The sequence below is a fragment of the Poecilia mexicana genome, unplaced genomic scaffold (assembly GCF_051168715.1).
Source record: "Poecilia mexicana isolate PSO_F unplaced genomic scaffold, ASM5116871v1 scaffold_3, whole genome shotgun sequence".
Taxonomy (NCBI): domain Eukaryota; kingdom Metazoa; phylum Chordata; class Actinopteri; order Cyprinodontiformes; family Poeciliidae; genus Poecilia; species Poecilia mexicana.
The window spans coordinates 8,878,563-8,903,669 of NW_028263372.1; the positions used below are offsets into that span (position 1 = coordinate 8,878,563).

At 37.3% G+C, this 25,107-nt stretch overlaps 1 protein-coding gene across 2 annotated transcripts in view; it reads left to right on the forward strand.

The window, feature by feature from the left end:
• Positions 1 to 1,559: 1,559 nt before the first annotated feature.
• mctp2b (multiple C2 domains, transmembrane 2b) overlaps positions 1,560 to 25,107 on the forward strand; it is a 46,613-nt gene continuing 23,065 nt past the window's right edge. For both annotated transcript variants that reach the window (XM_015009188.2, XM_015009189.2), the window contains exons 1-5: positions 1,560 to 1,726; positions 15,153 to 15,686; positions 21,632 to 21,749; positions 24,395 to 24,537; positions 24,826 to 24,902. In XM_015009188.2, coding sequence (XP_014864674.2) covers positions 15,162 to 15,686; positions 21,632 to 21,749; positions 24,395 to 24,537; positions 24,826 to 24,902 — 863 coding nt within the window. In that variant the 5' untranslated portion in view covers positions 1,560 to 1,726; positions 15,153 to 15,161. The remainder of the gene's footprint in view (positions 1,727 to 15,152; positions 15,687 to 21,631; positions 21,750 to 24,394; positions 24,538 to 24,825; positions 24,903 to 25,107) is intronic.

Sequence of the window (25,107 nt, forward strand, 5' to 3'; positions counted from 1 at the left end):
CGGTAAATGTGGTAAATGGTGCAAATGCTGCAAAGGAGTCGACCACAACATTTGCTCTGGTTATTCTACAGCAACTATTTTCCCAATGACAAGGTTTCACTGTTTGGATGTGCCGAAAAATGTGAGTGCAAAAGCAGTTAAAGAAGCAAGTATGATGCACTAAAGAGTGTAAAGGGGGCTGGGTGACTGCACACTTTCCAGATTTCCGTTAGAGCTGGTCTAAGATTAAATGTGCAAAGGAAATGATGAGAATAGTGTTAAATGCCACAAAACATTTCCACATGTAAATCATGTTCTATGTTCTACTGAAGGTATGTTTTATATTTAGCTTGCAGGATTGTTTTGCCCTCTATGCATCGCCTCAGATAGACCAAAAAGATGCCCTCTACAGATAAAAATATGGACACCATTTCCCCTCAAAACCACTAATAATTATCTCGGTCTTATTCTAGTGCCACACTGATCAAACATCTACATACGCAGGCAGCTGGCGGTGCTAGCTTAGCTCTTGCTGACATTCATATTCCTTACACTGTTTCATATTGTCACATTAAAACCACATTTTTTACATTTTATTTAGATTATTAAGTGATAGCTCAACACAAAATGGAGAATAATTTGTAAAGTGGAAGGAAAATAATCAATGGTTTTCAAGATGTAAGACAAACTTACCAAGACGTGGCCCTCCACCTAAACAAGGGGTGTCCAAAGTGTGGCGCGGGGGCCGTTTGCAGCCCTCTGACTAATTTTATGTTGCCCCGGACTTCAGTTGCCCCGGACTTCCATATGTTAACTTCAGTTAACATATGGAAAGACTTGAAACTTTCTGTTCACAGATACTCTATCTCAAAACTGATTGAGTTTGAAGTATTTAGAGAAGATGAATAGACCAACTTTTCAGTCTGTAGATGCACAAAACTGAGTGAGACAGAAGTGACTTACAGCCACTGTAAAACTGTTCCACAAAGTATTGACAATCGCTGACTAATATACCATTTTTCATATGTTTTGTTTGAAAATAAAACTAATAACAATAATAATAAATTGAACATCACATATCTCCTCCACCTCAAAATGATGCATTGCTTTTTCGTGGTTTGTCACATAAATCCCGACAAATTACATCAAAGGTTAAAAGGTTAAATGCATGATAATGCTTTTCAAGGCACCATATTGACTTTAAAATCAAACTGAAACTGTTTTTTTTTATGACTGAGTTGAATTACTCTTGGAGCTGATTTGTCATACTGTACAGATAAGTTAATTGTGAGAATGAAATTCTTTACTATCACTATGAACAACAAAGGTTAGTCGGAGTTTACCAGAAGTCATGGATTTTATTTTGAAAAGATAAAACGCCCGACCGTAGTCGGAATGTTGGGAGAATTATATATTGATTAAAACTTTTTTTTTTTAAATTAGATAAGTCGCATAAATACACACAAATAATTCCTAAATATTATTTTTGCCGTGAGTGCTCACCAGGAAGTGCTTTTACTTTTTCAGAAGCTCGCGCTTCTGAAGCGCGAGCTTCAGAAGCGCTTCAGAGTCGCGTGCTTGACTCCTGTTGCTCCGGGGCAGAGAGGAGGAAGTCCCTGCGTCAGACACTCAGCCTACCGCCGATGTTCTGACCTGTAGCTGTTCGTCCTGACAGAGAAACGATGCTCGCCAGGCGCTATGTGAGCCAGGAACTGCTGTCGGAGGCTTTACGGAGCTGCGTTACGAGGTAAACTATTAAAATATTAGGACTTTTCTCCATACTTCCTCTTGAGTAGAAAGTTACCTGTGAGGGTCGTCGAGGTGAGGCTGGCCAGGTGAGCACTTTCCTTCTTTTCCTGAAATGCCTCGCCTAGAGGGCGGCTGACTCATAAAAGATGAAAGCATTTCTCCGTGAGAGTATTCTTCTTTTTTTTCTTTTTTTTCTTTTTATATATGTATACCAAAATAGCTAAGCCTTGCTACATAGTTTCTAGCAGGCTGTATGTATTTTTTTCTCTTCTCAAATCACTAATATACATTATATATTGCTTCGCTTTTATTACTGTTGCCCTCCTGAGACTTCACTGAGACTTGACTGATCTACAATTTAGCATTTTGTATGACAAGGTCGATGCTTTTTAGTAAAAACCATTAAGCATATAAGAAGACGTGTAACTTTTCAATGGCAAACTAGAATATATAAATATTTAATATAAACAGCACTCACACACACTCCTGTTTGAGACAAAGAATGTGTTTGCATGTAAGACGCCGTGGCTTCGTAGTTTGGGTGTAATTATTTAGTTGCTCAGGCTTTGCTGTGAACATGTCTTGCCTCATATCAGTGTGAAGGAACCACAGACTTTGAAACTGTTTCAGGAAATCGTTTCATCTCTTGCTCTGACAACACCGAGCACTAACGCAGTTTCTCAACCCCACCGGCCGAGAAACAAGCAGATGCAAGGTTTTACATTTTGCATGACAGCTTTATTAACATCAGGGGGTCAAATTACAGTTAAGAAATTCAGATCCATTGCCCCTAATTCAATATGTCTAAGATTTAGAGAATGTAGTGAACAGAAGTGCTTTGGCGTTTAGCAAGGGATTAACCCAGTACTCATCCTGGGAAGCTGCTGTGCATTCTTTTGTGGTCTGTGGCCTTTTTTTTTTTTTTTTTTAACTCTTTTTATTTTTTTTATTTTTATCCAATAACAGTGACCTGATTTGGGAATGAGAGCAGTACATGCTCAAGCTTTGTTGCAGATACATGTGTCTGCATGCTCCATGGTTAGTAATAACAAAATGCTCAGGATTGCTTTGCCAGATTGCCTTGCCAGAGTAGAAAAGCACAACTTGAACATCAGTAGGATTATTGTCATCGCATTGATTCCATTGCCAAAGCCGCCTCACGTGGAAATCTCCTGATGAAAGAAAAACACAACCATAGCTGACGGCTTTTAGATCTGTGTATTCCAAATAAAGTTTCCCAAAGTTGACCAAAAGATAATATTAATGTTGGGGCACACTGACAAATCAGCTCTCATTTCTTTATAGGGACAGTGTTATGTTTTCCAGGCACATTGTCCCACTTTATACTTTGTAGCACAATCATCACCTTCAGTTGTCATAAAAATCCTATCTATATCCAATTTGACTTTGCAATGTAATGCCTTAAAATTGGGCCTCTGTCTCTTTAAAAACTCCCACTCTTTCTGAAACTCCGCCTTCAGGAAGTCATCACAACATGGCTCCTCTATTAACACTTTAGCAACTTTTTTTTTTTAAATCCAGCATTTCACTCATAAGTAGCTCATATGATGAGCTCAGCCGAATGCGCAGTTCCGCCAGTGTTTGCTAATAGCTGCTGGCTAGTCTGAAGGAGCTGAGTGAGGGAGTTCTGGGGGAGAGCTGCTCTGTGAGGCAGAAGTTTTGGGAACTGCAGCTTGAAGGAGGAGCTATGTCCTTGAAGGCGGGATGAGGTCCATCCAGACTTTTTGCACAGCTGAATGGTTGCCGTGGGAGATTAAACTATTTCACAAACATGCATGAAAAAAATTAAGGCGACACTCCAGGTATGTTTTTGATGAAGGAATAACATAACATTATGTAAAGCTCAAAAACATAAAAGTTACATAACACTGCATGTTTAATTTTGGGAGGTTGGTAATCAACCAATACTTACATTGTAACAATTGTTTTCCACTTCTGCAAAGGTCTGAAAATGAGCTGCTAAGGTAAAATAGCATATTTGTCTGGATGAAATTTTACATATGGAGCATTGAGAAAGTATCGATCAGTAGCATCATTATGCCACTGCCGTGTTTCACCTTCTGAATAGTGTGTTCTCTATGTTGCTTGTGGTAAACCTGCAAATTGGACTTTTTATGTTCATCTTTGAACGTTGGATCTCTGCTGCTCTTGCTTTATTAACGTTCTTGTTGCCTAGCAAACAGCTGAACTCCACTAGTAACAGATGTGACTTTTGGCGCAGATGTTTTCATCGCATTTTATTTAGTATTGGCACAGTAGAAATGACTGAATACAAATGCATGCTAGAATTTTTAGATTTTTCTTTAAAAAAATAAATAGGGAAACTTGTATCCTTCCATTGTTTCATTTAATTGTTTCATTCTTCCATTCATTCCAACATTGTCATGCTGTATTAAGTGTTGATCAATCACATAAAGTCCCAATAAAATGATCAGACATTTTCTTTTTAATTTTAAACGTTCATTTTCTCACTTTTGATGTGAATAGTTTTGAAATTTTCAACATTTAGGACCAAACCTGTTCTTTGTCTGACCTTGTTGTTTCATCACTCTGTAATATTCTAAACTTTCATGTCTCTTTATTTATCATGACCATATTGACTCGTCCTTGCTTTTTGTTGTTGCTGTTTTTCTTTTCTGAATCCTCGTTTTTTTTTTATAAGAGAATCTGATAAGAGCTGAGATTTCCAGGGCCAGGCTGACCTCAGGCAGCTCCTTGACCTTTCTGACTGCAGCCTTCACATGCAAACGAGAACATTTTTCTTTCAATGCGTCTAACTCTCTGATTATTGCAGCTGCAGGTCTCAACATGTGTTTGCTGCAAGTCACACCAATTCAAAACCCTGCAGAAATACCACAGACCTCATTTGTAAAGGGGGAAATGTATAGCAAATTTCCACAATAATGGCAGTTTGTTCGTTCTTCATTGTAAAGACATAAATAAATATAACATAACAGTGGCAAAGTAAAGAGAAGTAATGACTTGTAATCTGGATTAGATTTAATCTGTTTCTCAGCTATTATTAATCAAAGGCAGCTCTAAAAAAGTGACTTTTTAGTCTTGATTTAAACGAACTCGATATTTAAGCAGTTTTACAGTTTTCTGGAAGTTTGTTCCAGATTAGAGGAGCATAGAATCTGAATGCTGCTTCACCATGTTTGGTTCCAGTTCTGGGTTTGGTGAGTAGACTTTAACCAGAAGACCTGAGAGGTCTGGAAGGTTGATACGACAACAGATCTTTAATGTGTTGTGTTTCTAAGCCATTCAGTGAATCAGAAGTATTTGAAAATCTCTGAGCTACAGGGAACCAGGAGAAGGACCTGTGAAGACACTGTTGCAGTAATCAATGCTGTGAAAGATAAATGTTCCACTGAACATTTGATAAGGGCAGTCATCAGTACTGTGGTGAGCACAGAAAAGAAAAAAATGTAATCGTTTCAGTCTCTCTCTCTTTGTAACTTGCTAAAACTCAAACACACTCAGTCATGGTTCAGCCAACCATGATAGCACAATAGTTTGAAATTAACAGAAGGAAATACATTTTGTTTTGCCCAATAAGTTAAAATTAGAATATATGCAAGTCATATGATTTCATCTGTTATTGTGTTAGTGCCAAACAAAGATTCAAAACACTATGTCCGTATTTTGAAAAATAATTTCTTCTCCATAAAATCTGAATGCTCCCGTTTCTGTCCTTGACAACACCATGTGAGATCAAGGAGAAAAATGCAGATACTGTAAAAACATTGCATGTTGTTTCATCCCTGATTAATGCATCTGTTGTTTCAGCTGTAGTGGGACCGGTGCTGGTTTCGCAGAACTCGTATCATTTGTCACATCTGGAGTATTTGAATATCCTTGTAGCCTTCGCCACTACGAGAACAGCAGCAGGTTTATCTGTGTTTCAGGGGCAAACAGGAACAGTTATTTATCTGCAGTGGACTGTTACTAAAGGTGTTTGGAGCAACACTCGATCTCCACAATGCTTCAATCTGTGCCTTACGGCTGTGGTGGTGGTTAGCGACCGAGCTGATGGCATCATCAGGATGGCCAGAGTTAATCATTGACCTTTATGGTCTCTGTCTAAAGACAGCAGGTGACTGTGTTTGTGTAAGGTGGGAGGGACAGGCTAGAAATGATCGCAGGAACGATCAGCTACTAATCGGCGGCACTTAGATACCGTCAAATGTTTGTACGTCGAGGATGTTTACCTTTGATTCCTACACATGCTGATTGGTTGTGGTTTTAGTCCGACATAAAAAACAAAAACCTTTGTCTGGTTTATTTTATAGGTAGTAAAACACAATGAAGTGAAAGGAGTGCCTGCTGTCTGCAGTCCTCCATTGTACATCCTGATAGTGCGTCTTCACAGGGTAATTAAACGGACGTCATCCAACCATGAATCCATTGCTTCTAGGTCAGCTAACATGCTTTCTGTGGCTTATTGTTGGCCATCTTAAATGTGAACTTAAGTCAGATTAGGATCAAGACTTCTTTGCAGTTATGTCACTCCATAAGGAGCACACTTTGATGTTTGCTTGGTGGTTACTCCATGTCTTTTTGCAGCTATTTTTGCTGCAAAGGCTGACCTCAAATGCATCCATCATACACCTTTTCTCACAAAGTAAGTCCGTCAAAATACTGAAAACACTGGCCTCTCTTTTCTGTTCACAAATCAGAACACATGTGAGATTCAAAAATCAAACCGGCATCGCAGAGCAACAGGAGGCATGAAGTGGTGTTATAAGTGTTAGATGAAGGTTAAATATATCTGCAACACATTTTGGTTTTGTTCTATTTTTAAAGAGTAAAAGAGACTGAATGAACTGTTCCTGGCTCAAGCTCACATTGGCAGGTTGACTTGAGCAAAAGCACTGGTGGTAGAAATGTGTGTCAGCCGACTCCTCCCGTGGTTTTATATCAAAAGGGGGTTTAAGCATGTTTTATTCTAAAATATGGGCTCAGTCTGATTCAAACATTTCTAAACATCCAACACTTTTCGAGTAACTGTATATTTTTTATAATCTATCCACACTTAAATCTCCCGTAAGGTTTTTTTTTTAAAGCATTATTAGAACATAATAAAAAATATGTTTATTGTAGAAATAAAATATGAATCTTTATGTACTGCTAACCAAATAATAAAAAGTCATATATTTTTATTTTGGCATGATCTAATCATGAGATTTCATAACTCCAATACTGAAAGATGATTTTTGTGTTTGGTTTCTGCTGTACTTGTTGCTCACACAGAAATTCTGAAGCTTTCTGATGTAGACATTTTGATTAGGAATATTTAGAAAATTGAGAGTACTGCTGTTTAATTCACAAGCCACATTGTTATCACAATATATTAATATCCCAATATTATGGAGTCATTTTCTTGTTCTCTTTTTTCACCGACTCTGGCACTGAACAAAGAAACAAAACCAATCTGTAAACACAAGTAAATGATCGCTTTATCATAGATCCAGAAATACGATTTAAGAAGAAATCTGCAAATGAAAATATAAGGGGATATAAAGATTGTTAAAAATCTGAATATTTTTTTAGAGATAAAGCTTATGTATTTTGGCATAATACCTCAAGAAGTTTCAAAAAGAAACAAATATTTGATGAATATTTTATTAAGAGGAAGTAAAAAGAGCATTACAAGAAAATGGACAAACCAACCTTAGATCACTTAATGGATATAACATTCAACATGTATAAAATGGGAAAAAATAACCACCTCTCTCAATCACAATTTTGTCTTTGGTGGCAGATTTGAAACCTTAAACGGTCAGATTTTATTTTCAGAGACCAAACTTGATGAAACCACCCTGATAATTCACTCTCCTGTAATAGATACACATTATAATTACTTAATATCGTGCTTTTGGTTGGTGTATTTGGTTTGTTTTTTACATTTCTAGATTTCAGTTTTTTCTTCTTTTACATTTTATTTTTTACTCCCACAGTCAAAATCTTTCTCGGGGAAGTGGAGTTGTATCTTTGTTTAATTTATCACAAGGTAATGATTTACTTATCCTCCTGTTGAAGTTGGCTTTGTGAGGTTGAAGTCAAATGTAATGTAAAATTTGCTTCTTTGGGAATCAATAAAGATAAAATAATAAAAATGTTGAAAATCTGTAGATAAAAACAGAAGTGACAGGACAACAGCACTTGGTGTGCACAAGGAGAGGTTTATGTACAGAAGGTGGTGCAAGATGATGTTATTCACTTACTGATGTTGAATGTTTTTGCTTTGAACCTGGAAGGTTTAGTTAGTAGGTCGTAACTGGATACATTAGTGCTGCAAATATAGTTTTAAATCAGTTTTACATATGTACCAAAAAACTACAGAACCTACTCAACCTTTCAGGTATTTTGTAGATACCAGCAGGTTACAGACTGAAAGGTGTTTATTTCTGTAAATTCCATACTGTCAGACTTAATGATTGCTATCTTTCCAACATTGTTGCACTTTCGAAACCAAAGTGTTTGAAGGTAGTGTTGGAGCAGCGCCTATTGTTGTTTAGTCAGCAGGATATACTGCTTTATTTTAGAGTATGAGGAAACTGAATACTTAAATATGTTTGGCAGAAAGATATTTCCTTAAATATCCCTCCCTGCACCAGGTCTTGTTTTCTTTTTTTTTTTACTACTCTATGATTGCACTTAGCTAGAGATGTACTAACAATTATCTTATCGATTAATTGTTAACTTATTCTGATGATAAATCGGAAAAAAAATGGCACATTTTGCAGATTTTGCATTTAAGCCTTTTTTTATACAATATTAGAAAGTACATTAATATAAACAAATGATGCAATTCTTTTAGTGCACATATGATTATTTATAGCATAAGAAGCGTCTGCAGTTAAAACAACATCATCATGTAAAAAACTCAGCCCTTTCTGCTCCACTTAGCATCACTGTAGGACTGATGTTTTGATAATGTTTTTATTTATCTGATTGCTAATTGGATAGCAAAATGTGCCTTGTAGATTTTTTATTTTTATATTTTACAGAATTTGAACCAGGTGAAGCTAAAATTACAACACTTGTGGAGTTTTGGGTAGAACATATTAACAGATGGGGTTTTTGTGTGGGTCTTGTCTTTCTTTTATTTTCTGTTTTCGATGTGAGCGTTAACCCCACAACAGCGAGTGAATAACCTAAAAAAGTGTCTGCATATTGGCTGGCCAATTGATTATTGGTTGAATTTCTAAAGAAATAGACAGTCACTGTGACGTTATGATGCAGATGGTAGTCTGCGATAGGTTGAACTGTTGCTGAGACACCATGACGTGTTGTAACTTAGAATCAGCCAGCGTTAATTTCTACCGGATTTTAAAAGGAAGCTGCAGATGAGCGCTTTCCCAATTTTTCTCAAATAAAGATTGAAGAAGAGTTGTTAAAACTCTCCTTTTTGAAATCGCTAAAAGCGATGGGAGAAATAGGAATACTTTGGATTGTTATGTGATCAAATTTAATTTTGTGAAAACCTTTTATTTGCCATGCCAAGCAGAAAATATGCCTCTTTATTTGGAGCAGTTGTTGGACTCATGTTGCAACAAACATGCGTCACAGAGTAAAAATAATCATTAAATCCTGCTGCATCTGTAAGTCTCCATCTGTCTGTTGGTAGTTGTGTTTTACGGGTTTTCTATTGAGATAAGGGGCCACATTTTTCCAGACAATGGTCTCAACAGAAAGTAATACCTGCTGTGTGAGCTGTCAGGATTCATGTTTGTCACGTTCCTTGACCCACCTTCACACCCAGCTACAGACTGATGACTTTGCAGTTCATTGGCTGCCTTATGAGATAATACATAGTGCTGTAAAAGACTGATGCGGGCTGGGCCGATGGTTGCACTCTGTGACGTTTGGTCACACCAAGTGGATGGACACAGAGAGATCTGAGCTCTTAAAGCTGACTCCTCTAGGCAGGCTTTACCTGTTTTGGTCCCTTTGATTTCCTTTTGAAAAGCAGGAAGTTTGTTGTGTGTAGCCTTTGAATTGCACTAACTGGAGCTGTGACTGACATGAAAGAATGAGGTTGAACTTAAGTGTCACTGTTTACTACAAGATACTCAGACATTCATAAGCTAGGCAAAAGAATGCAAAGCACTTTATCAAATGCTTCCTTTTCATTTCTTTTAGTTTCACTTTTTAAGGCCTTACAAGTTCAATTAGGCAACTTTCCTAAGGCTTTAAACCAGCAAGCAGTGAGATGCGAGACGCAGTCTGTATGCACACACTGTAAGGGCAGCATGAAGACTCTCAGCTACAGTGGAATATAATAACAAACATCTGGACATCTTCACATCTGTTTGAGAAAACATCGGAGATCAGAATTACAGAAAAGGTAAAAACACGTTATTATCTAATGCTAACTTTTAATATATGTCTTAGTGATGCAAAAACATGTAGGAATGAAAACTTGCGACAAAAATTAAAACGCAACATGTAATTGTGTATTGTAGTACAAATTAATGTGAAGTAGGGCTGAAGCGATTAATCGTGACGAATCGATCATTGAAATAATCGTCAATTAAATTAGTAATCAATTGTTAAATGGAGTGTAAAGACTCAAAACAGGTAATTTGCTGAAAAACCCCCCAACATATTCAGAGCTGTAGCTAAGCATAAACTGTACAGTTTGTGTACAATTTGCATTTAAGATAAAAACATCTGTGTCTGTAAGTATGTTCTACCACTTCTAATTCTCCAAAGGGATCCTAGACAATAAAAAAATATTTTCTTATTTAAAACAGGAATGTAATTACTTGTTTATTTGCATCTTTTAATGTATTTCTAATATTGTATAAAAAATGCTTACTAGATTAAATGAAAAATGTGTAGTGTGCCAATTTTTTATCCGACTAATGGTCAGAATAATCAATAGAATAATCAAGTTACTAAAATAATTATTAGTTGCATATATAATGTAAAGTCTTTTAGTCCTGTAAGATATAGTTTGTAGAAATGAATCAAACACACATATTTATGTACTTTCACAACTGTCAGTAGAAATTGTACAGAACTCTAAAAGTCAGTAAAATTGAGAATCACCAGTTAGTATATCTGGTTTTATTGCTTTGTTGTTTATTTCTCATATGAAAAATTGTATCATTGTAAAGCGACATCATTGATGACATTAGAAATTTACCACTGGGTCAAGTTTTAGCAAAGTTTTACATAGTGAGTTTTAAAATTACTCAAGTTTCAAACAGTTTAAAATCCCTTAATAAAAACTTTGTTGCAGTGTGAAATCACAGAGCAACAGTGGTGAAATTTAGCCTTTTCAGAAGCTTAAATGCATTTTGACCGTCTCTGTTATAAACTACTCCGTCTGGAGCAGAATAGCAAGAGGAGATTATCTTCTCCCAGCAGAGGCCTGATGGCCTCCAGACCTCAGCTGGTTTGTTCTCAACATTTTGCTCATGATCGTGAGGCTCTAGCAGCTCTCTGACCACTTTGACCTCATGTGTGACTCGCTGCTGCCGATGTTAGCTGCAGTAAACTCTGATCTCCTTAGCCTGCTGCTGTTTTTCTGTCTAGTTGTGCATTTTATTCCAGAGATTTTCAGCTTCTGGTTGCTATCTTATACTTTACTTTAATACATTTTTTAATCCAATTTATGTGGTTTTGTTTAGAAGCCGCATTGCTTACTGAGGAACGGTGTCATTCATATAGCAGAAAACAAGGCCACAACTATACTGACCTATTTATTTTGCAGAATTGCTTCTGCTTGAAATATAAGCGATTAGATCATAGATTATAATTTTTCTTTTTTCACTATGATGAAACACCCTTTCTTACTGAAGGTTATCATACTGTGGGAATCTCACAGTGACATGCGCTCAGCTGACTGATGCACTAGAAGATAGTCGGGAGGGAAGAAGTAGAAACCTCTCCGGCATCGCCATCGCCATCGGGTTGTTGCTCTGGAGCTTCAGGACAAGTGACAGTTTTTAGTTTCCTGACTGAGGCCTGAGGCCGGTGGTAATATTTGGGATTTTTTAAGCTGTTTACAAGAAGCAAATATATAAAAACAATTTCTTATAGGTTTTAGAGTTTGCCTCTTAACTTTTAGGTATTTAATCTCAGAGAGGAGATGGATTTAATACGTCTTGGGTGGAATGCAGACCTTAATTGAGGCTGAAGATCTTCTTGTAGATTGCAGAGTTTTTCCTTTCCTTCCTCTCTCTCGGCTCTTCGGCTTCTGTTTGGTAAAAAGCAAAGTGAACAGAGTAAATCCTGCTCCTTACCCTTGTGCATCGCATTACACTGACTAATGTAATGTAGTTCATGGATGTTTATGGAGTTGGAACAGTATTTACTGGATTTCTAAATACACTTATTAGATGCATAAACGCTGCTGTGTGTTTTGTAAGACAAAGGGAGTCGATTCTGGGCAATACGCACAAATCCATGAATCGATCGCTGCGTTTTGAAATGAGCTGAGTCAGAGGGACTCTGTCATGTTGTTTAGTTTTCAACCTTCTTCCTTGTAAATAAAAACAGATTTTGCTGATCATAATCACACCTCAGGCTCGCTTCCTGCTGCTTTCCTCACATCCTGACCCAGGAAACAGAAACTCAGACATACAGTCTAGTGATTGTGCTAAATATTAACTTCTTCTTTTTTCTTTTTTTTTTTTTGGCTTTAGCATGTTTTATTGATGCGTTGGTGGACTGCAGTGTAAACCAAACAAAAACCCCCCTGAAAAACAAGAGACATGCCAGAGGACGGGAGAAGTATTTTATTTGAACAAGAATTAAACTCCTCTTTCAGCAAATCACTCAAACAATTGTTCATAAATGAATAAAATATTTTACTTATGCAGACGTCTGCTCTGGAATGAGGATGCAGATATTTGCTTCAGACCACTAATAGTTTGTTGAATCTTTTTCTTTCCTTCCTTCTTCCTCATTTTCCACTCCTTTGTTTTTGTTTCCTGCCAATCAACATTGTGAAAGTTGATGCAGAATGAAAGCTGTCGGCACAGCAATCTTATCTGATTCCTGAACAATATGTTGTGCTTTTTGTAAAATCTCACTGTTGTCTGAGGCAAGAGTTGATCTTCTAGTTTAGTTAGAACATCAGATGTCTGTCACTAACGTCTTAATTAAAAGAAAGCGATTTAAAAACAGTAGCAGCAAAAAGGTTTGATCGGTGCCTACATTACATTTCCAACATACTTTAATGATCTGCAAGGCAAATGAAAGGGATTCATGTTGGCTGTAAACTAAATGCTTTATGAGAAAATAATCAGCAACTAATTATTAATCTGTGATGGATTCAATGCAAAGGATTTCATCTTAAGTTGAGAAAGCAAACTGCTGATTTATTCTTTAACACACATCATGTTGCACATTTACTCTGATCAGACGTTTTTGAAAGGCTTTCTTTGTGAAATGGTCCTTTATCCTGCAGGTGATGCTGCTCAGGCTGTTGAACCCTGTCCAAGGTTTATGACCCTGCAGCTGGAGCGCTGGCTTAGTTAGATGGCTGTCAGTAAAAACCTGTTTAAAGGGAAGGACTATGATGCTGACTGAGAACTCACTTTTGACGGCTTATGAAAGGAATGCATTCTTGGAGTATTCTCAGTATTATAGTACATTATTTCAGAGCTTAAATTGGACTTCTGCTTTTAGCTAGAAAGATGCTGGCTAGTGTTTTGGAACCATGAGAAAACTTTAACAATAGGGGTGTATGAAAAAAAACAAAGCATCAGTTCCTATTTTGGTCTTGATATCGTGATGGAAACACAAAGTGGTTAAAATGCCAACACTGTGATTGTTAAATATATTTTTCATATTTATTTTCTCTGATTTCAGAAAAATAGTTTAAATATTTTTGAATGATAATAAACTAATCGATTTTATTTCCTGAGATTATTAATGAATAATTTGATGAATAAATTAAATTAAACATTTTTATTAACCCCTAACATAAACTGTCCGTCGTCTCTGTCATGTCAAACAGTCAAACAGGTGCATATCCAGTTTTTATGGGTTAGTAAGTATTTTAATGCTTCCAGGAACAGTATTATTCTGAAAATGACTGGTTTCAAACGTTGTGCATGTCTTTGTGGGTTTTTAAATGTTTTTATTGACTTTTTTATATATAAATGGGGATACTTGTTTACTTGTTTACAAAACTAACAAACGACAGTGAATGAACAATAAATGAAACTTGTTTCCAAAAATATATTTTTTTAATGCAGATTGCTTGTTTTAAGCAATAAAATTAGTATTTTCTGTCACATTTAAAATCCATACTGCAGAGTCTTTATTTTTAAAGGCCTTATTACCATATTGGTAATAAATGTTTATGCACACTGCTCTCTTACATGCAGCGAGGAAATGGTTTTGGGCAGTACAAATCTTTGTTACCACCTTCAAAAGAACCTTAGATGCATTTTGACTCTGAATTCTTGAAACATGAATTTCCCCAGGCTGATTTTTCTTTCCTTTTCTACGTGACCCTTCCCATTCTGGGGTCTGAAACTTTTTGTATTTTTCTATCTCAGCTGAAAGTGGAATTCTTTTCTTCTCTTGAAATATTTCCACAGGACTTTGTCAGCATATTTGAATGTATTTTCTGTCAAACACCTTGATATTCAGCAATAGTTTGCTGCATTTAAATCTTGATTGAAATTAAAAATACAAAAGAGGACATAATTATAAATAAGAGGCCAAGGATTAGGTTGATTCTAGAAGTCCCACCTCACGAGTAGAGATGCTTTCAGGCAGATATCTTCCTTCTTCTGTTAGAGATGTGAATATATCAGTGTCTTTAGGGTCCCGATTCGATTCAAAGACGATTTTTGAGTCGGAAACCATTTTTTTTCTATTGATGGTCCAGAGATTCTGTGTAATTTATGTGATTGATAGAAGGAAAAAATAGATTTGTGCATACAATTCTCTAACCCAAGTTACCAGGATGAAGTCGGCCAGATGCCTGGATTTAAAAAAAATAAAAAATACCAAAGAATTACTCCAAATACATACAGTGAAAGAGGCGGCCTCCTACGATGGCAGAAGAAGCGTAAAGCAAGATAAAGCACACTTGCAAATATTAGCATAGAAGACAAACATTAACGCATTTTAAAATTAATTTCTGAGCGTTTCAAATCAATTCAGAATTCTTAAGACTTGGATCTGTGCTTTTCTACAGAATCTGTTTTCTATCTTCCATGTGGTTTTGTTTCCTTAAATGGAATCACAAAAATGACCCAAGTTCCTGCAGTGGAAACTTACCTTCTGTCGTCTGTTTGTGTGGCAGCTGTTTCTGTTGCAGCTCCAATCTCTGTTCAAGTGTGAAATGGCTTGAGGATCACGTTGAAAGTCGTTTTGGCTGTTGGCTTAAACCTAATGCTCCTCCGTGTTTCTGTTTCTCACTCCAGCTGTTATTGATGCCCACACCTCTGCCCACGATGGAATCCAAGAAGCGGAGCAAGCTGGACATTTTCCGGAAGAAAGTCCTGCCTCGTCTGCGCCGGGGCAAGACGAGTCCCACCAAGCATGTCCTCCAACCCAACCACATCATGGACAACCGGATGAGCACATCCGTCCCGGACATAAGGGACATGAGGCAGGAGTACGAGCGCGTCGCCTCCAGCACGCAGCCCCACCTCTACAACTCTCAGAACCACAACACCATCTCGTCACAGCTGGACAGGCGTGCGGGTGGGAGTGGCCTGCAGGTGCCCAGTGCAGCCAACAAGAGCGTCTACAGGCGGAGCATGCCTGCAGACACCACAGACTGGGATTTCTCCCAGGAGGCAGTGAATGGTTTCTCTGGAGAAGAGACGATCTCGATGGAGACGCAGCAGAGAGCCGTTTCAGGCATGGAGCCCGAGGAGCTGGCCCTGCCAGAGATAATGACTGTTTACTCACCAGACGGGCCTGCAGAGGACTCTTCACCAGACAACACACAGGTATGCTAACTGCTCTTTAATTAAAACACACTGATACGAATCAGCTCTTCAGAGATAAGTGAGAGTTTGTGTACTGAGTGATAATGGTTTAAACTTCTTTGTTTTCAGAAAGCAGCAAATTAAAAACTGCTAGCTTGTTCATTTAAAAGTAGACTAATAATAAACATATGAAAAAACTAAATATTAAATATCCTATACAGACCAGGGCTGTCATGGTAACAAGTTTTGTTGGACAACAAAGTGTCCCAGAAGTTATTGCAATAATATTGTTTTGTTAGTAACATAACGATATAATAATTCAATAACACATGATCAGAGATCAATAAACTTTATATTCTAATTAACATTTTAAATATCCAGAATAAATAAACAAAATAGAAACAATAAATAAAGTGAATGATGAAGTTTCAGGTTTTTATAGAAACAGAAAAAACGTAAATCGTGCAAGTGGAAGTTATTGAATTAGTTTTAATTTATTATGCAATTAATTGATGTATTGCTTATTGCAACAGGCCTAAAATAAACTGCATTTAAATTACAAACAACGAATTAAATCTGAAACATATTTGAAGACAAGCTTTAAAAAACAGTGAATATAAACGTTACAATGAAGAACTTTACAGCTAGACTTTCAGGATGAAGGTAATAAGATACTTTAATGAAATAAGACTTTGTTGTGTACATTGGTGTGGGGGAAGATATCAGCTGTATTTGCATAAAAATGAGAGTTTAACTTGGAGGCGCTGGATAAGCTGCAGGATCTCCACCCAAAACCAACAGTCCACAGCAGCTCTGTGTAAACTGTGGCTGTGTGACTGATGGCTTCATTCTTAATTGGTTTTCCTTTAAACAGGGACAAGAAATGTTGTGCAAGTTTTCTCTTCACAAAAACAGGCTTCAAGTTTTAGCTACAAAATATTAAAACTGAGGTGTTTTATGTTCGCAGTTCCCTTTTTATGAAAAGAGGGGGGCTTTGATTTACAGAGAGCTTAAATGTAAATCCACCCTCTCAAAATGAAGTAGTTCACTTTTATTTATTAATTTTCCTCGTTCTCTCCGGACCAGCTTTCCCTAAACTATGTTTGTCATTTTTTTAAATAGTTAATCATGAATGCTGAATTGTTTCTAGAGCTACACACACTGAGCGGATGTGCTGACATGTTTTGGGCTGAAGGTCTGGTTTAAGTAGGGCTTTACAACAGAGCAAGGATAACAACCGGGGATATATATTTTTTAGTGTTTTTGGTGTACAGTTTCTGCAGCCGATACAATGAAACATGTTTGCGTTTACAGTTATTGACTCATATCCAAATGTAGTCTTTAAGCTTGTGGTCAGAAAGTTCAAATTTGACTCCTCAAGTCGTCTTTATGTCATGCTTCACATTTTATCAGACCAACTCTTGGAGAGTGTGTAAACGCTGGACGTGGACGACTTGGGTAGTTTTTTGTTGTAGGAAGTGATGGTAAGTCTGTTTTTCAATTACATGGAGATGCAGGCATTTAAAGAAAATGAAAGTCTCCATTGATAATTGATTACCTAATTTTGATGAGTGGCAAAAGTGGAAGTGCTTTGGTCACCTTACTTGGTTGTTGTTAAGCATGACGTAAATTAATAAATAAATCAAAGAGTGGAAAGGAATTAGAAATGGTTCAGAGAAAGCCAAAAGCCACCTCCTGTAGGAATGCAGCAAACATTTGGAGGAAAACTGATGCTGCTTGTTACCATCCCTATAGTTAAACATGGTAGTAGCAGCATCATTCTGTGGGAACGCTTTTCTCTAGCTGGTAGAGTTGATGGAATAATGGATGGAGCTGGAAAGAGTACGGAGCTTCCTGTCTCCAGCGGTCATTGGGCAGGAGGCCTGCAGAAAGACCCCAGACTGGGATTTGAACCGAAGATTGTTTTGCTGCATGACAGCAGTGTTACCAACAACTCCACTGTGCATCCACCGCAAAAACACAAAACATTATTAAGTATTGTCTGCCTAGTTGCTAGTGCAAATATCTTAGTTATCTTAAAATAAGACAAAACTAATTTTTCAGAAGGATTTAGGAGCTTTGTTTAATTCAGTAACTCCTTACTATTGATTTTAAAAAGCACTTGTTCCACTGGCAGATTATTTCAAGACATTTTTCACATGTTATAAGTGAAATAATCTGCCAGTGGAACTAGAACTTTTTCATCAACATTAGGGAATTATTGATCTAAGATGAGTTCTGATATCTTGCAGAAAAAGTTATCTGTAAGTTAGTTTTGTCTTATTTCATGTGTACCAATATTTTGCACTACATTATACTAGAAACTAAACCAAAAACATGTGGTACGATTTTGTGCTGATTTTATTTCCTCAGTAAATATTTTGATAAAACAATCTTTTTCTTGTTTTCAGACAATTTTCAAGAAATATACTGATAATGGCATAATAATGCAAGTGCATTATTGCATTAATACCCTCTCAAATACCAATAAACGTTAACTTTGTAAAGGACACTTAACACTGGAACTGGAAAATGTTTTAAATATCCAGAATAAAAAATTACAACCAAAAACAATCAACAGAAAGGAAATGAAATCCACATACAACTAAAAATAAAAAATTAAATTTATCATGAACTCTCTGTAAACAAAATTGCCATTCAGAAACGATTAATCATCAGAAAGGAAATGACTGATCTCATTCTAATTCATCATATGATCAGCTGATTGACATCACACAATGTGAACAGGTTGGAGTGACTGAATGCCTTGTTAAGGTGCTGTTTGTTACACGGATGTGTGTTTAACTAGATCCTGTCCTCATTATCGGAGAGTCCTTTCTGCACGAAGCAGCCAACGTGGGTCCTGAACTTCTTTCCCAGTTTGCAGCAGCCTGAATATACAGTTGCCTAAATGTTTATTGCAAATTCACAGGAAATGACAACGCACTTATGGGCATACTGTAAACACATTCCCTCACAACAATAGTGAAAAAAGTGATCTCAGGGATCCTCTCTTTCTTATGATTTCTTTCTTTTCGTTGTACGTTTTTAGGGTTAAGTCTGTTTGCTCCCTGGGACTCAGGAATTTTTAATAACTTGCTCAGAGGATTTGTGTCCATGGCAGAAATGCCAAACAGGAATCAATACCTGACCCAGTAGTTGTTAAACTACCTCAGTCCTTTATTACCTATAACTATATGTATTTTAAAAAACACTTTCCTTTAGTGTCATATGACTTCGAAAGGATGTCTCGTCTTTATCTGTACAATATAAAACTCCTGATTTCTGCAGCCTCTTATCAAAGGACAAGGCCATGTGGAATGTAAGTGTAACTTTGCTGTTGAGCAACTTAAGCTTTTGATGTTTGGCTAATGGATGCAATACGTATTGTGAAATGTTTTTCTTTGAAAGATTGTGAAAATAGTGTGATTCTTTTTCCTTTTTAAATGGTTTCATTTTTGGTGTTTATATGAAGTATGGAGGTCTTTGCACACTGACGAATAGCAGATGATTTTAAGTTGGATGACTGAGGTCAGAAGATCTCAGTTGAAATATAGATTATTTAGAAAGTGATATTTTGTTTATATTTTGGCTGTTATGGTTTTAGATTATAGATCATATTTCGGCTTGTGTTCAGTTTTTGAAGCCGTATGTTCATCGTTCTGCTTAGTCATTGAACCAGTTTATTGAAGACAACTGAATTCTTGGTCACGACGCAAAAATTAGTTTTTTGTTTTATAGAGAAAAGTTATGCAAAACTGCTTAAAGCAACCATTGGAGTGAGTTTACGGAACATCAAATAGCCATAAAAATGCAAAAACAAAGCAAGTGGTGAGACTCCTGACTAGCAGGTTCTGTTTTGTGGTGCAAATCTGTCTGTAAAATACAAAGTTTTAAGGAGGGCTCTCTGGCCTCTTTGAGAAATGAGGCCAGTGCAATTCTTTAGAATTATTCAATTTATTACATCTTTTCAATGATTTATAAGTCAATACTCAGTTAAAAATGACTAAAATGCAAGAGCGATCGGGCAGAGAGTGAATAAGACTGAAAGTACGGCTGGGTTACATAATCGCAAAAGGTAATAAAGAAATCAAGAGCACAAAACAAGAGCATAGTGCAAAACGGCACAAACTCTTGTGCCGAAAAGCAGAAAGCACGACTAACTGGAAGCAGCAAAGGAGACGAGTTCACAGTCTGACAGGAAGCAAAGATGAAGAGGGGGTCATATAACAAGAACCAGAGGGGATTTTCCGGTCATGACCATTGATGTAAGTTTCACAAAAAGAAAAACAGCAACACAATTTTCCCAACCGTGGTATTAGTCATGGTTGGTTAATCCTGAGTCATTTTTTAAAAATTCATAGTCAGAAATCGCTCTAAAAGTGTGCTATTGTCTTCAATAACTAAGAACTATTTTCTCTTTAACTACCCACTAGCTAAATTATTAGCTACCTTTGAGACTGGAGATCAGGCTTGTGTTTAAATTATATTCAGGATTTAAGTCACTGACTTGGTAACCAAGTAAAAATGAAAAAGACTCATTTGAGAACAAACCTAAACTGACCAATGCAACACATAGAAAACAAATCGGGCTGTGACCTTTGTACCTTGGTCTCTGTGACCTTTGTTGCCTTTCCTGATTAATGATTGTTAATTTATTAACCTACTGATAAGCAAACACAGACGAATATTATTCCATTCACATTTCAGTGGTTTAATGTTGTAGTTATCCAGTGACTGTGCATGTTTTATCTGTTCACGTCTATAAAATATGAACCCAAATGCCATCAAAAATGAGACATAAAAGACTTTAGATGACTTACTAGGCCAAGTTTTGTCAGTGGTTTTATCCAGTACTGCTATTTTTATTTTTCAATTTTAGAATCTTATTTAAACGTGTATTTTATTCACGCAGCTGTTCACTTTGATTTTTGCTTATGGGCCTGCTCCTGATTGAAATCAACATTTCAAAACTTTTGAGTCCAAACTCATTTCTAATGCGTCATTTTCCAGGAGCTGAAAGTCTTCCAACATTTTGAAGTTGTTCACATGCTTGTTAAATAACTTCCTTTTGGCTTCCGTTAAAGAAAAACAATCCTAAACTCATGGAGTCAACCTGGATACCAACAATTCTGGCCTCTTGTAAAAATACTTAAATGATCTCTGAAGGGGCTTTACTTGTCACAAAGACTCAGTGAGTCCTAATTTCTTTTAGTTTAATCTGTTAAAGACTTAAAGTAAAGCAAATATACCACACAGGCAGACTGAAAATGGTATTTTAGAGAAGCAACAAAATGAATCCCAGAAGGCTTCTCTTTGAAAATTTGGCATATTTTGTCCTGTTAAAGACAAACAGTCTTTGTCACAAGACTGTTTACACACTGCAAAAACACAACATCTAACCAAGTATTTTGGTCTAGTTTATTGTGCCAATATCTTGGTACACTTGAAACGAGACAAAACTAATTCACAAGTAACTTTTTATCAAGTTAGATGATCTTGTTTTGAGTAAATCATGTAGCATTGATTTAAATAAAGTACCAGTTACACCAGTAGATTATTTCACTTCTAACAAAACATTTTCCTCTTGTTATAATGGAAATAATCCACCATTGGAAATAGAACTTTATCATCAGCATTGAGAAATTATTGACATTTGCACTAGAAACCAGACCGAAAATACCTAGCATGATTTTGTTTTTGCAGTGTCCCTATTGATTTATTTGGTTAGTTTTATTTATTTTATTTTTTTCAACCAGGTATCATTTTTCCTTCCATTCTGTAATATTTTGTGTAGTTGAGGCATGTTTGTTCTCCACTAAGTTTCCTCATTTGTTTTTCATACATTATACAACATGCTGTTATGATCGACTCTGAAAAAGATGAAAACAGCAACCTGAGACACTGTTTTCAAAGCTAAAGCTACTTTTCTGTTTTTTAAGAAATGCCTTGCTTTCTCTGTCCAGACCGAGTTGGTGATGGAGCCCGAAAGTCCGTCGAACAACGTCCAAGATCTTCCGCGCTCCTATCTGCTGTCCATCACCCTAAAGGAAGGACACAACCTGGTTGTCAGAGACCGCTGTGGTAATGACTTTGTCCTGCTGCTAATAAACAAACTGAAGCGGACGGTGCCGTGACCCGCTCAACCGTTCCCCGTTTTAAACTTTGTCCTTCTGCAGAATAATGACACACATTTCACGAGACGTTAGGGAGAAAGAGTTAGTGCTCGGTTTGGTATTTGCATACATTTTGGAGGTGAAAATATTTCGAAAAAGCAGAAAAAACCCTAGATAATCTTTTAAACAGCCGTCTGAGCCAGAGTGTGATGCCTTTATCTTTTCAACAAGGAAACTGGGTTGAAAAGGAAGCAAACGAAGATAAATGGAGAAGTTTGATGGTGGAAATATGAAGTGTTTAGTTCCTCACGAGAGTGCATAGAATGGGACCTACTCATTCTCATATATGCCTATATTGCATCTATGCCACATATCAGTCACTTCCAGTTGACGCCAGTCTGTTTTTGAGCTGCGTTGACACTTGCATGTCTGGACCGGTGAGTAGGAGCAAATATTGACTATTTATTCTTCCAGCCTGTTTGCTTTTCGTGTGACATGAGCCGATCGTCTGAATCCACTGTACGGGACATTCGAACCTCTCTGAGTATACCGGCTCCCCTCGCGGTTGGTGCGCCTTTTCTGCTTCCACCGCTTAGTATACTCAACCTCGTTTCCTTCATAGGGGCCAGGAATGCTCGTTTGAATACAGGTGCCACTGAGTCGAGGGACAACAAATACACCTGGGTGTTAGGCACGCTGCATGGTTTCTGCTGCGCCTTGGCAGATCTGCATACCGCTCAAACATACAAGAACCTGTTTGAGCCACACCCAGCACCGAATACCTGAGGCTCCTGGGACGCATTTGAATTCATTTTCCCTTGGTTGCCCGGGTGTTTGTTTACACGTGAACACACAGGGTGAAGGTAGCGCAGGAAATGAAGATGGGTTTGTTTCTATACAACGTTGGTAAAAAAAGAAAAGTTTTCCTTTTTTTTTAAAGCATTAAAGATATTTTTTCTATTTTGATCAGATTACAGACACAAACATTTGAGTCGTTTGCTGCTGATTTTAAGATGCACGTTAACCAGAGCCAGACGTGATCAAGCCTAAACACCAGATAAGCCGTCGAGTTAAATAAGTCCGACAAATCCTGGGTGTTGCTATTTCAAGACAAACACCCGTTACAATAGACAATGTCTGGCAAACCTGTTGCTATCAATGCTCCACAAAAGGCCAAATTCGATCCGTAAACAGCTCCATCTATTATTACTTCCATAATCAGTTCGCTGCTGCATGACGTCTGCGTTCTTCTTCTGCACATGCGGGTCGCTTTGCGGACGTAAACCGTTCACACAAACGTCTGATTGCAGTTGGGATTCAGTTAGTAGTTACAAAAAAAATCATAATTGATAAAATACCAATAAAATCTGCTCACTTTTGTGTAAATGCATTGAAAAACATAAAAATAAATAAAAGTTGTTGCTAATGATGGAAATCATTCTTTAAGGTGTTTGACAACAAATGTCATCTGGGAACTGATGCATCTGCTCTCAGAGGATTGACTAAGCAACAGATAGTTGCATAACACTCCTTATACGACCTCACTAACATCAGCTGTTGCTGAACTTTGAGTCCATCATTGTGTTAGCACTGAGCAACAGGAGGCAGCATGGCAGGTTTTAGGCCAAACGCATTTTTTGTACAAACCAACTTTTCTATTGGCACTTGCTGATCTGTGAAAGGTTCTCCAACTATGATTGGTTGGCGGCAGCCCCCACTCTTTCTCACATAGCTGACAGAGTCTTCACGATTAGCTTGGAGGAACTTCTGAAGTGAAAGTATCATAAAACAACGAGGAAATACTACATCCGTACAAATGTTGGCATGAACTCCAAGGTTGGCTTCCTGCATGTGAAACCGAGTTCAAAACGAGCGATGGCACATGATTAGCGTTTTGAACTGCCATCAGGTTTCATGCGGCTGAAGTTTAGTTGGCTTTTAAAGCAGGAAGTTGTGGTCCTGCTGCCTGGGGAGGAAAGAAAAAACCCCACATGCTCCACATACACATGAGAAATAAAGTGAGCAGCCCAGGCCTCCTCTTTACTTGAAATCGGTACATTTCCTTGTAAGTCAGGGTAGACAACAGTATAGACAATAGAACTGTGAATAACTTTATATAGACATAATGAAACAAAAGCAGGCCTGTATTTGGTGGGGTTTCTGTGTTTTTAGGTCAAGTCTGTTTTTAACTTCATAATGAAAAGTAGATTTATGAAGCCAAAGCAGCTGGATGAAAGCACCGAGTCTGATTGTAATTGTTAATTTCAGATTCTCAAATATCGCAGACAGCAAAAAACACAAAATCTTACTAAGGATTTTTGGTCTACTTTATAGTCAAATATCTTAGTTTTGCCTTATTTCAAATGTACTAACTTTCACATAACTTTTCATCAAGATAGAGCGGCTTGTTTAAAATCAATAATTCCTTGATGTTGATGGAAAAAGTGCTTGTTCCATTGGTTGATTATTTCATTTCTAACAGAATATTTGCATTAGAAACTTGACCAAAAATACCTTATAAGATTTTGTGTTGCAGCTTTAATTTACAATTTCAAAAATGTCTCCTCTCACCCTTTCTATTTTTTTTTGTGTGTGCCCTAAAATGCTCTTTAGGTACCAGCGACCCTTACGTGAAGTTCAAGTTTGATGGGAAAAGCATCTTTAAGAGCAAAGTGATCCAGAAAAACCTGAACCCTGTATGGAACGAGTCCTTCGCCGTGCCAGTAAAGGATCTGAACCAGAAGATTTACGTCAAGGTAACGCCTCGTTCGCAAGTCAGTCGTAGGGGTCAGCTGGAACTCGTTCGTAAAGCTCAACACGCTGCTTGGCCTCTGTTGAGTTATGCCACTTTTAGCTGTGTGGGAATTAAATGTTTCAATAAGCAAACAGAATAAGACACATTATGAAAAAGCAGTGCTTGGTTAGCACATTAGCTCTGCAGACTAACAATTGTTTCCACAGTCAGTGTTGTGGGTGAAGTTCAGCAACTGTGACTTCCCCTGTTGTTCTCCGGGGTTAACACTTTGTTTTCTGATATGACACAGGTGTATGACAGCGATCTGACGTCAGATGATTTTATGGGCTCAGCCTCCGTTCTCCTGAGTGATTTAGAACTTGACAAGTAAGTGTCATGAATTATGAGTGCAGTGAATGTCTGAGGGGAGTAGTCTTGGTGTGAACTTGGTAGAAACTGATCTTTCATTCATAACAGCATTTGCCAGTAAAAACGGGGAAACACCTTTGGCAGTTTCAGTGTATTTGCCTGTGTAGTTAGAATCCAGATAAATGGTGCCCCCTGGTGGGCATTTCTGAGGATGTTCCATCAT